The sequence below is a fragment of the Juglans regia genome, chromosome 7 (genome assembly GCF_001411555.2).
Source record: "Juglans regia cultivar Chandler chromosome 7, Walnut 2.0, whole genome shotgun sequence".
Lineage (NCBI taxonomy): Eukaryota > Viridiplantae > Streptophyta > Magnoliopsida > Fagales > Juglandaceae > Juglans > Juglans regia.
Genome location: NC_049907.1, coordinates 36,951,486 through 36,963,556, shown reverse-complemented (window position 1 = coordinate 36,963,556; position 12,071 = coordinate 36,951,486). Strand labels below are relative to the sequence as shown.

Here is a 12,071-nt window from a genome sequence, read left to right as displayed (position 1 = left end):
TATTTAGTGTGTAAAAATGATGAATAACGCAGAGGGGATGATTGGAATTTCCAAAATAACTTCTAGTGTTTCTTTTTTTTTTGAAGAATTTCAATGAGGAGTCTCAATTTTGGTAAAGTTGCACGTTGCATTGAGACTAATAATTTTTTAGATTTAAAATTTTTTTAAAATTATTTTGATTTCATTTTCTTATAAAATGATAATATTAGATACAATTATGATTGTGAAAGCATCACATATTCATCTTGAAAAAAAATATATTTATTATTATAAAATTACTTTTTTAGATATTTACTCAATTATTTCAAAAAAAATGTGCGACATTTACACTTTCTATGATTATAAATATCATTTTTTATTATAAAAATATAATAGAATATTTTGATATTTACATTATACCATTGTGAGAATGTTTGATTGAAACTAGCAAAATATTCAAAAGGGCTTGTTTGGAAATAATCTTATTCCAAAATTTCCAATTCCATCTCATCTCATCTCCTTTCTAAAATAATTTAAATATAAAATTTTCAAACAAATCATTATAACTTTTTTAAACTAATCATTACAATTTTTTTAAATTTTCAAATAAAAAACAATTTAACTTTTTTAAATCTCCAAATAAAAATAATATTATAAAACTATATTCTAACAACATTTTAACTTTATAATATTTGTTATTCAATTTTTTCTCTCTCATTTCTCAAAACTCAACATATATTCAACTCAAACTATCTTACTACTATTCATAAATATCTTATTACTATTCACAAAATTAAAATTTTCATCACATCTCACTCCACAAACGAATCTCTTATTTGGATGCTTAAAGTATTTCAAGATTTTGTGAATTGTAATGAAATGGTTCAAGTGAAAATATTTTATTGAGTTTTGGGTAAAAATAAATAAAAATTGAAGAAAAATATATTTTAAAATAAGTAATGTATTGGAGTTTGTGAGAGTTAATAAATAAAGTTAAGAAATTATTTGGATGTAATTTTTAATATTATTTTTATTTTGAAGTATATAAAAATTGTATTATTTTTGTATTTTATTTTGAAATTTGTAAAAATTGTATTGATTTTTATTAGGGGTGTGTAACCGGATCCGAATCTGAATATCCAGCCATAACTGGATCCGGATATGGATTCTAAAAATCGGGTAGATAACCGGATTCAATCTAGATTTTTTTTTTCTCTTTTTTGGTTATAAATTTGGATATCTGGAAAAAATATTAAAAAAAAAAAACCCGATTACGAATAATCGAGTCATAAAATCGAACCAGATCTAGGTTTCTCTCAACCACCCGGGTACACCCGGATTTCGAGTTTTGAACCAGACCAGAAAAAATTCCGACCTGATTCTACACCACTAATTTTTATATTAGATAATGATTAAAAAAAATTAAAAATTTGAAATTATAAAATATTTTATATTTAGATAATGTTTAAAAATGAAATTATAAGAAAGTTTTGATTTCCAAACATGCACTCTCCAAATATCTTCCTTGAGAAAATGCTCAAAAAATCCTACAAGCTTCTAATGATTTAAGAAGAGTTTTACTTCAAATCATCCAATGTTCACAGCTGATTTGTAGCACACCTTATGTGCCATCTTATCCTTTTTTTTTTTAAACAAAACGTCCTCTACTGAGATAACACTCAAGCAGGCAGCACCCCTTGTGGCGCCCCCAACCCCTATGTAAGGAAACACAGGAATCGAGACGTCGGGATGATGACAACACGGTCACGCATTCCAACGAAAGTGTCAAGTGTGTGTACATGCGACAGTGTACAATAACAACGCAACGGATAATTAAGTCTACTAAGTACCAGAATTTAAATACAATTTAAATATCAGTAAAAGGGTTTAAAAAGTTATACAGTCATCCCAAAATAAAGTTTAACACATGTCCCAAAATACAAATGAGTGATCCAAAATCACTCATCGGGCGGAGCCGACTCTTCAGGCTCACCCTTATCTTCATCTGCATCAAAGTCTGCGTTACCACATAATGGTACCGCATGTAAGTATAACCCAAATAATCCTCATGAATAAAATGCATTTAATGCAGCCAACATGTATGCATATGAAGAAATATGCATTTTCTTCAAAACATCATTTTATCCGAGAATGATTATTTTCCAACACACGCCAAAATCCCAATTAGCCCAAAAATAATCCGTAAAACATTTTCCCAGAAAATGGTTTACACAAAATCCAACACACACTATTTTCCCAGAAAATAGTCCATTTTTAACGTATGCACCATGATCTCCCCTATGGGTCATCCGCACACCCTGACTTTGTAGCGATGCCCACTTCTGCGCCCAACACGTACGTGGGAAAACATCAACTACACAACGAGCGATGCCCAGTTCCGCGCCCAGCACGTACGTAGCCAAGCATCCTCTAGTCTCCGCCAGCAGAAGGACCACGGAGTAGGCACGAACTCTCGTCCGATCCCATTGTCGCCCCAGCGACAATCCAGGGGACGTCACTCAATATATTACGCTCCCGAGTGACCAGAGGAGCTCCACCGAGATAATACCCCATCTCGGCTTGGGGTTCGTGATACACATGCACCCAATAAATCATTTCACATGAAAACCCAGTTTTCAATGAACACATGAACATGAATGCAATACACGAAAACCCAGTTTCCTTCACAAACATGATCATGCATGAAATTATGAAATGCACATGTACCAACTCTAATCCACAACCATCAATAACCAACCCAAACAAATCCAACCAAACAACTTCAATCACCAAACCATCCGACCCCCGTACTCCTCGGACTCAGTCCGGCAAAACCAATCAACAGTTCAAATACAGTGTAATGTGTTAGTGCAAAAATACATTAAATTCACAAGAATTCTTTGAAAAATACTTACAGTGCAATATAGCAATTTCTGAAGGATCACGAAACTGCAAGAGGTGGAAAAACAGCTGCAGAACAGTGTAAAATACACTGTGGCCGTGGGTCACAGATACCCACTTTTCAATGGAGACAAACGAAGACCCAAAATTGATAGGGTAGGGCCTAGGGAGGTCGGTGAAGCTAGTGGTGGTGAAGGTTGGCTGTGGGTGGCGGCACAAGGGGTGGTTTAAGGCCAAAAATACCCAAAACGGAAATGTGGTTGGTTGTGCTTCACCGATGACGGATCGGAGGTGGGGTTGGGTCCAATGGGTTGCCAAGAGGTCGATGATGAAGTGGTGTGAAGATGGTAGCCAATGGTAGTGCGATGGCGGCGCTGGAGCGAAGATGACGCCGCGGCTTGAGGGGCTGGTGGTGGCTAATGGCGACGCAGCTGGGGCTGAAAACTGAGGGGTGGCGTCGCCAGTGGATGGGGGAGCCGGGCTGTGTCGACCACCGTCGGCGCACGGTGGCGGGCTGGGGGAGAGAAGAACGGACGGAGAGAGAGGGAAGGAGCTGGACGAGCAGCGCGCGGGAGACCAGGGAAAGAAGAAAGAAAAGAAGAAAAAGAAAAGAAAAGAAGAAAGAAAAAAGAGAGGAAAAAGAAAATGGAGAGAAAGAAATGAGATCCAATCCTCATAACTTGGGTCACAAAAATAATCCAACGGAAACGATTTCAAAACCTCAAGTTAAATAAAATAATTCAAACGTAATGGTAAAGTGAAACTAAAATAATTAAATCCAACAGTAATTAATTAAATATGAAAAGTAATTTAAATGCACAACAATAAATAAATATTAAGAAAGCACATAAAAATTAATTTTCACCAAATTAAAACTCCTAAAAATAACCCAATTAAAAATTCAATAATTTTAAAATAAGAGAATAAATTTTCGAATAAATAAAAATAATTCTTCAGTAAAAATACACTAAAATACGGGGTATTACACCCCCTCCCTCCTCCCCCTACCCAATTCCCTTTCTTAGCTCACCCAGCCCCATCGTGTGCCTCCTGCAGTGCCACTGACTACCCCCTCACATCGGCCACCTCTAGCCAGCTTCAAGTCTCCACTACAACTCCCACGCGCAGCCCCTTTCTCAACTCGAAATGGGTTCTTCTACACGATTTCTCCCTCTTATCGTTGCTACCACTGCCGTCGTCAGCCTTTAGCCCCACCGAGCTCTTGACCTCCCTCCTAGCCACTGTCAAGCTTCCATATCACGGTTGCCCTTCCCCTTTCTTTCCCGAAATGGGTTTCACCCATACACGGGTTCTTTACCTTAGCCCACCGTACGCCACCACCCACGACTTCCGACCGCCACCTCGAGTCTCCTTTGGCTGCCATCGACCTATTCTAGCCACCCATAACCCCAATCTGCCCCTCACGCACCCTCACTCTCCCATAGGTTTCCCCATCCATTTGGCCTAGATTTGCCTCCCTCCAACCACCGTGCTGCCTCCCCCTCGCCACCATTAGCTCCACTACACCTCCTTTAACCCTCCATGTTCAATCATGCCTCCCATTTGGCCTAGATGCGCGACGCAGGGGTGCGGGTGAGGGATAGGATGGCGATGCAGGGTGGGGTGGGCAAGAGGATGCGCGACACGGGGTGAGGGTGGGGGAAAGGATGCTGATGCAGGTGGGGGTGGGGGGCAGGGGATGCAGACGGAACTTCAAACTAGTGAAATCTGAGAGAGGGAACTTGCTTTTTGTTGTAGGGACAAATTAGTTATTTTGCTAGACCACGCAGGGTGTGATGTGGCTACTCCCTAGATTTTTTCATTTAAGAAAGACCTAGTTAGTTTGTACCTTTGTGCATGCTTTTATCAACAGCGTCTTTGTGGTGTCAATTAATGGGCTTATTAAGAAACTCGTTTGTTCTAGTTAGGGGTGTAAATTCAAACCGGAAAACTGGAAAACCGAATCGGACTGGACCGAACTGGACCGGTTTTACCGGTTTTGAACCGGTTCGGTCCGGAACCGGTTTTTAAAGCGTAAAAACCGGCCGGTTCCGGTCCGGTTCCGGTTCCAAGATTTTTTGGACCGGACTGGTTGATTAAAAAAAATAAAAAATAATATTTTTATATATAAGTTTTATATAAAATATTATATATATATAAAATATTAATATATATAAGTTTTATATGTAATGTATAATTATAAATTTTTATGTGAAATTTTATATATAACATATATATTCATATATGAAATAATTTCTTATTATAATTTATAAATTATTACATAAAATGTTAATACTAAATCACTAAAAGTTTATAACTAATACTAATATATAACTTATAACTATACCAATAGTCTAATATTAATACTATTATATAGTCTAATATATTAATAAAAGTATAAAACAGTTTTTTTTTTAAATTAATTTTTTTTTATAAACAAATTTTTAATGACAAATTGTGAAAATTTACATTTTAAAAAAACTAAAAAACCGGACTGGACCGGACCGGAAACCGGTAAAACCGGAAGTACCGGTTTAGGAGGGTAACCGGTGCGTAATCGGTTTTAAAAAATACAAAACCGGTACATACCGGTTCGGTCCTAGATTTTATCCAAAACCAGACCGGACCGGACCGGTTACATCCCTAGTTCTAGTGGATGAGATAAAATTAAAGTTAAAAGTTAAATAAAATATTATTAAAATATATTTTTTTAATATTATTTTTGTTTTAAGATTTGAAAAAGTTGAATTATTTATTTTATTTAGTATAAATATTTAAAAAAATTATAATAATTAGATGAGATGAGTTAAAGAGAATTGTGGAAACTAACAAGGCCTAAGGTCTAAACGAAATCCAGATGATCGATATTTTATACAAATTCCAGGGGACAAGTAAAGCATATTTTCTCCGGCCTCTCGGTCGAGTATTAGGGATTTGCTTTTTTTTTAAAAAAGAGTTGATCGAAAACTATAAGAGAAAAACTCGACGCCGGTCGGGTAGAAATGTGATTTTTACACCAACCAATAAACATTGGCCACGTAAGAGGTACAAGCTCCAAACACCTACACCTGCATGCAAGAATCAGAACCCCCTTCCCTTCAAAACCCTTCCTCTCCCCTTCCCCCTGTCTCTTTCACGAATAGGAGCACATTCAATCAATAGATCCAGTGTCAAACCAAACAAATAGTTAGCAATGCTTGGATCAAAAGCAATGAAACCTTTGCCAATATTGAGTTTCCTATTAGTACTGTTGGTACAAGAAGCCTTAGGTTCTAGTATTGAGCAAGTAGTGTTTTAGTTTAGAGAAAAAATCGACTGAAATTTAGCCTATTGTCCTAGTCCTACCGAACTAAAATTTTCTTCCAAGAGACTTCAGCCAAGAAAAGGGTACGCTTTTTTGTGCATGTTCATTTATTTACTTTCTTCGTCATTTTTTTGTGAGTTTATTTATTATCCTTATAAATTATGTAGTGTTTATTAATTGGTTCTTCAACATCTCTGTTTTTTACGAAATGTATGTTTATGCTTTGAATGTACTCGTGTGAAAGGATGAGAGAATTTTCGTTCCAATTGGATATGTAGCAGACCCAAGCGGGGAACAAGACAGCAGTGATGCCATATTGCAGGCCTTGGGAGATGCCATCCAAATGCAAAGTGGGCTAGAGTTGCTTCCTGGCATTAGCGACTTCGGAGGTGTGACGATTCATTTGCAAGGTGGAGACTACAAAATCTGCAAACCGATAAGATTCCCTTCATCTGGCGATGGCGATTTTTCTGGAGGCAAGATCAGATGGCCGATTTAATTTTATGGGGGCGAGATCTGGATCTGTTCGGTGCAAGGACGTCGATTTAGTGCAGATGGGGGAGGGAGAGGGAGAAACAAATTGCTTTCATTACATATATGCGGGGCAACACCCACTTTGTTGAGACGCCTATGTGGCAATACCTGATTGGCGGGTGTAAAAACTTAATTCCCACCCGACCGGCTGGGAGTGCTACTCAAACTATATACCTCCTAAACGAACGTAGTTTGATTGTTCATTAGTTAATAATTGGTAGAGAAAACACTGCTCATTGTTTCACCTATCTCGCGTAACAGTCAACAATCCACTGCCAAAAGAAAAGATCCCATTAAAATGCTAAAATTTGCCACCTTAATACAAAAACAATAGGAGAAAAATGGCAAGAATGCATGCATATTCCATTATATTTGATAAAATATCGATTTTCTTCCATACTACATGAGATGGTTTTGAGCTTCTCAAATAGTCTCTCTGGTTTGATCGTTTAAAATGTTTGGCATTTGCAATGAAGGCATCGGTCATGCCCTCAAGTAGAATACCAAACGCCAGTGTCTCCCTGGTTCAAAGCCAGGGAGTGCAGCGAGCCACCGAGGAATAGAAGAGCTGGGAGGTTACAACCTCCCAGCAACGCCACTTGAGAACCAGTCACCACCGCATTAATCAAGGTAAACGAACAAGTATATAAAATTGAGAAGGCATAAGTCATCGTGACCTTCAACTACTATATAAATGATTAATGCAGTAACATGGCAAAATCTCAAGATCAAACAGCCTCAATAGAGGTATCAGGTATGTATGAAAGCCGGCTAGACAGTGTTGCGTAAATCCACCAAAAAACTACAAACATAAAAAAGTGCAAAATAGAATTCGCAACAAAAACTTGACATCCCAAAAAGAAAGAAACAAACTCAACGCTTCTTTGAGACACCAACAGTCTTCCCACGGCGACCAGTTGTCTTTGTGTGCTGCCCACGCACTCGAAGACCCCAGTAATGTCGCAGACCACGGTGGTTCCTACATATCAAGAATAAAGGCTTTCACCGGCAAGAAAAGCAATACTAAAAAAAAGATAAATGTATCAATAGAGAAACAGATAATGTTACAATGAATGTCATTAACAAGTCATAATTCCAATATGGTATTGGACAGATTCTTGTCTAAACCATTTTTGAGAAGATCTAAACCGAACTTGTCATCATCTAGTTCTGCATTAACTAAACAACTGTTATGGGAAACTGCTTGTCATAGATTCTTTTCATGAGCTAAAGTGCCAACGCCCTCTCGCACTTACACCAAATTTCCAACTCCTTGCTTCAGCATGTTTTCCTTGTGATTTCAAATCATGCATAATAGCTGAAGACAAGCCATCCACCCAACACTCAATCCAAGCATACACAAATAATGGCAAACAGGTTAGCACGATGTCATTCCTTGTGATGAAGGCCATGCAAGCCTCGCTTAGATCAAAAGCTTCTGACAGGATAAACCAACATAAATCTTCTTAAAAAAGAAGTGATAGGAGGATAAGAGGTAGGGCAGCTGACAGGCAGAGGGGTTGTTTGGAAGATGAAATGGTTTCATCTCATACAATCTCATCTCATTTTCTTTTCAAACATCACTCAAACACAATCGCTTTTCAATTTCAAATTTTCAAAATTTTCATCTAATCATACCTAATCATTACAACTTTTACAAACTTTCAAACAAAACACAAACACAATTTAAATTTTTTCAAATCCCAAAACAAAAATAGTATTAAAAGTGAATATTTTGGAGTATGGAATTAGAGTATCCAAGCCAATGTATAGTATCCACGACATCAATGAATTGCAATTAGAGTATGGAATAAAAACTCGTAGGCATAGAATTGCAGGAGATCAATGGAGGCATACCTGATCTTCTTCAAACGCTCAAGATCATCTCTGAGCTTCATGTCCAAAGCATTGGAGACAACCTGAGAATACTTGCCATCCTTGTAATCCTTCTTCCTGTTCAGAAACCAGTCAGGAATCTTGAACTGCCGAGGGTTTGCAACGATCACCATGAGGTTATCAAGCTCAGCAGCTGTCAACTCACCAGCTCTGCAGTAACCGTAACACCACAATTTACAAACATGGGAGAATGAAACACATATATGAAGCAGAAAGAAAAATGCATCAAACACTAGATTAACCTTTACAATAAAGGAAGTTCCAAAATATAATTGCATCTAACAAAATCACGCACCAAAAGAGAAAAAAAAAAGTTACAACATCCAGGCAAATCAAGAAGATTAGGGTTTTTCCCAATTTGGATACAAAAGGTATCTCAACTAATCTCGTCTAATAATTACAATTTTTCCAAATTTCCACACAAAATATAATAAAAAATTTAACTTTTTCAAATTAAAAAATAATAATAATATTAAAAAATAATATTCTAACGATATTTTATTCAACTTTTAACTTTTATCTCAACTCTACTCATCTCATCTCAACTCCCTATCCAAACCTTTAAAGACACTGCACGAAGTGCCTGAATAGAAGTATAGATGAGCATTAAAAACATTAAAGCACATCAGCGCGAGACAACCAAATTAAATGAAAAGCGTAATCGAAAAATCTTCGTCCTAATCTTCGTCCTCTTAAGAAGTTTTACAAAGCACAGCTTTTAATATCTTTGAAACCAATGGCAACAATTTTGGCATAAAATCTAGATTAACCCAACGACCAAATAGCACACAACTGAGCCCACGAATAAAAATCAACTATTTTATAGCATTCTTAAACTCTCGCTAAGCCCATCAAAACCAAATTGAACCAATACTAACATAAGCCAAAAGCTACGAAGAACATGCTGGAAAATAGTAGTAGCGAGAGTCAGAATTTAGAGAACGGTACCGCTTGTTCATGTCTACATCAGCTTTCTTGCAGACAATGTTGGCGAGCCGGCGACCGATACCTTTGATGGAGGTAAGCGCGAACATTATCTTCTGCTTCCCATCCACGTTTGTGTTCAGCACACGCAAAATGTGCTGGAATTCCTCATTCGCTACCAGAGACTGCAAAACCCATACTCCCAAATCAACAACGAAACCAAAATAAAATATAAGAAAAATAGGATGTGCCAATAGAAGCGAGACGAGTGAATGGAAGCGAGTTGGGTCACCATGGCTAGCTCTCTCTCTCTCTGTGAATCGGAGCGATCGCGGTGAGTGTAGATTGAGACCGCAGTGGTGAAGAAAGAGTTATTATTGCCGAAGATGGGTGGTTTTAAAGGGCATGAGGCCACAAAACAAAACCCTAGAGGGTAATTATATGCTACGACTCATTCATACTTGTACTTCTTATTTCGTTCCCAAGAGAAAGTGGGCCCAAGAAGCTGCGATGGAGATCTACTCACGATGCCACAGCCGTTGGATCTGTTGAAGTTGGCACCTTATGCAAAAGTCAAGGGCCTTATGTAATTCTAGTCATGTGGCCAGACTGACTATTCTACCCCTAATGTTTTATGAAAATTACTTCGAGTTTCGTGCGGATAAAATCCAACCATTTGGAAGAGAAGCTGAGGCAGAGATGTTGTAAAGCGCAGACATTATCAGGTGAGGCATGGAGTCTATTTCCCGAAACACCAACTTATTCATTGTTTTCTGTCTTGATTTATTTATACTTTGCATCAATTTATTATGTGTCTTGGCAGTTCACTGCTCGCCTCTCAAAATCTCTAAATTGGGTGCTGTTTTTTTGTTCTGCATCTGCTGTCTGTAAAACTTCATTGCATTCTTGATTTTACTTCCTTTTTTGGTGTTTCCAACTTTGATATATGCGTACATATGGATGCGTTTAGGTGTTGGTAAAGGTGGAATTAGTCTAGTATGGGGTAGCTGCACGATTCAAGCAGTTGCTGCTACACTCAACTTTGATGATTTTTGCGAACAAAGATGGAAGCTTTTCTTGCAGTAAAGACTTGCCCCAGCCCCACCATAATCTACAAAAGAACAGAGAATATCTGGAAACCTGACAATGAGTGTAAGTAATGTGTCTGTTCTTTTTCTTCAATTCATGCGGTGAGTGGCTTGGATGAAGGGGGCTCGGTTCTCTGCCCTTCATCGACAATTATTCAAGCTGAATGGTGAGCTTGAGAAGATAAGAGTATTTACTGTTTTTCCTTCTAGAAGTACAGATGTTGTAGAAGAAGATGATTCCGGGATTGCATTGCTTAAAATGTAGCCTGCAACAGTTTCTTCACTGATAAACTATATACCTGCATTGCATATCGGTCGTTATTCCTATCTTGTATCTTAGTTCATGAAATTCATTGACACATTGTGTAGACTCGTGCCTCCGCCTGCACTGCTTTGCATGTTGAGCATTCATTGCCTCATTTCTTTCTTTAACATAACAGGTAAAACACAATTAAGGTGTCATCCTGTGCTATCCCCTCAACCAGCTCCTTCAAGTCGCCGGCATATCATAGTGTGTACTGGTGCATCATTCCTTACCACTCTGACCATAAACTATGGCTTGACACCATCAGTTGTTTGGGCTGAAGATGAGTCAAATGGCCGAGAGGAAGAGGATGCGGGGATTACTGGTGCCCTGAAATCATTGTTTGATCCTAATGAAAAGACCAAGTCCGGTAAAGTGTTACCAAAGGCGTACTTGAAGTCAGCGAGAGAGGTTGTGAAGACACTGCGCGAGTCCTTAAAGGAAGACCCCCAGGATATCGCTAAGTTCAGACGCACTGCAGATGCAGCAAAGGAGTCAATTCGAGAGTATTTGAGCAGTTGGAGGGGACAACAAACTGTGGTTCAAGAGGTACCTTTGAAATAACTTGTATGACTTGGAATGCACAAGGTTATCTTTTATGTTTTAGTTGGATGATTACTAACGAATTTCAATGCTGTGGATTCACCTGTAGGAATCATATGTTGTGCTAGAGAAAGCAATTAGATCGTTAGCCAGCTTCTACTCGAAGGCAGGCCCATCTGCCCCACTGCCAGAAGAGGTTAAGTCAGAGGTATTGGATGACCTGAACACAGCCGAAGGGTTTTTGTAGCAAGATGTACATCTAGTAAATCAAGCTTAACCACTCAAGTCCTGGATTGGGATTCAAACAGCTACCTTTTTATGTATTTTTATTCGATGTTCAATCAAAATTATGCGCGCTTGCTACCTGGAAGTTGTTGGGGATTTCTTTATTTTCAATATATTCTCGGGAAGCAGCAAATTAATATACAAACATCGACATAGCAACCACTGGAGACTTGGCGACTAGAAAATGAACAAGAAGAGTTCAACAACATGTTGGAGCCAGAGAGAAGTAACCTCATCGCGTGAAGCTAGCACACAAGGGTTGTACAGTCATTTCCAAACTATTAATAATGGGAGGTTAGTCATAAAATCCTAA

General features: G+C 38.1%; 2 protein-coding genes across 2 annotated transcripts; one reads left to right on the top strand and one right to left on the bottom strand.

Annotated features, from left to right (window-relative positions):
- Window positions 1-7,363: 7,363 nt before the first annotated feature.
- On the bottom strand, window positions 7,364-10,097 carry LOC109018528 (40S ribosomal protein S18-like). The gene is made up of 4 exons (XM_035692582.1): window positions 9,831-10,097; window positions 9,563-9,723; window positions 8,576-8,764; window positions 7,364-7,697 (listed from the first exon to the last, which is right to left on the bottom strand). The coding sequence occupies exons 1-4, from the start codon at window positions 9,831-9,833 to the stop codon at window positions 7,592-7,594; spliced, it is 459 nt and encodes a 152-aa protein (XP_035548475.1). The 5' UTR covers window positions 9,834-10,097; the 3' UTR covers window positions 7,364-7,591.
- A 102-nt stretch (window positions 10,098-10,199) lies between these two features.
- Window positions 10,200-11,843, top strand: LOC108989151 (photosystem II D1 precursor processing protein PSB27-H2, chloroplastic-like). Its single transcript, XM_018962669.2, has 4 exons — window positions 10,200-10,263; window positions 10,509-10,690; window positions 11,067-11,479; window positions 11,583-11,843. Exons 2-4 carry the CDS (start codon window positions 10,603-10,605, stop codon window positions 11,718-11,720), a joined length of 639 nt encoding a protein of 212 aa, XP_018818214.1. The 5' UTR covers window positions 10,200-10,263; window positions 10,509-10,602; the 3' UTR covers window positions 11,721-11,843.
- Window positions 11,844-12,071: the final 228 nt, after the last annotated feature.

What these genes read in the sequence shown, in the direction of transcription:
- LOC108989151 (XM_018962669.2), top strand. Translation starts at nt 10,603, where the DNA reads ATGGAAGCTTTTCTTGCAGTAAAGACTTGCCCCAGCCCCACCATAATC. An exon ending in CTGGAAACCTGACAATGAGT is followed by an intron (nt 10,691 to 11,066) that starts GTAAGTAATGTG and finishes TTAACATAACAG; the next exon opens with GTAAAACACAATTAAGGTGT. An exon ending in AACAAACTGTGGTTCAAGAG is followed by an intron (nt 11,480 to 11,582) that starts GTACCTTTGAAA and finishes ATTCACCTGTAG; the next exon opens with GAATCATATGTTGTGCTAGA.
- LOC109018528 (XM_035692582.1), bottom strand. An exon ending in GATGTAGACATGAACAAGCG is followed by an intron (nt 8,765 to 9,562) that starts GTACCGTTCTCT and finishes CGGTTACTGCAG; the next exon opens with AGCTGGTGAGTTGACAGCTG. An exon ending in GAGCGTTTGAAGAAGATCAG is followed by an intron (nt 7,698 to 8,575) that starts GTATGCCTCCAT and finishes CTTGATATGTAG; the next exon opens with GAACCACCGTGGTCTGCGAC.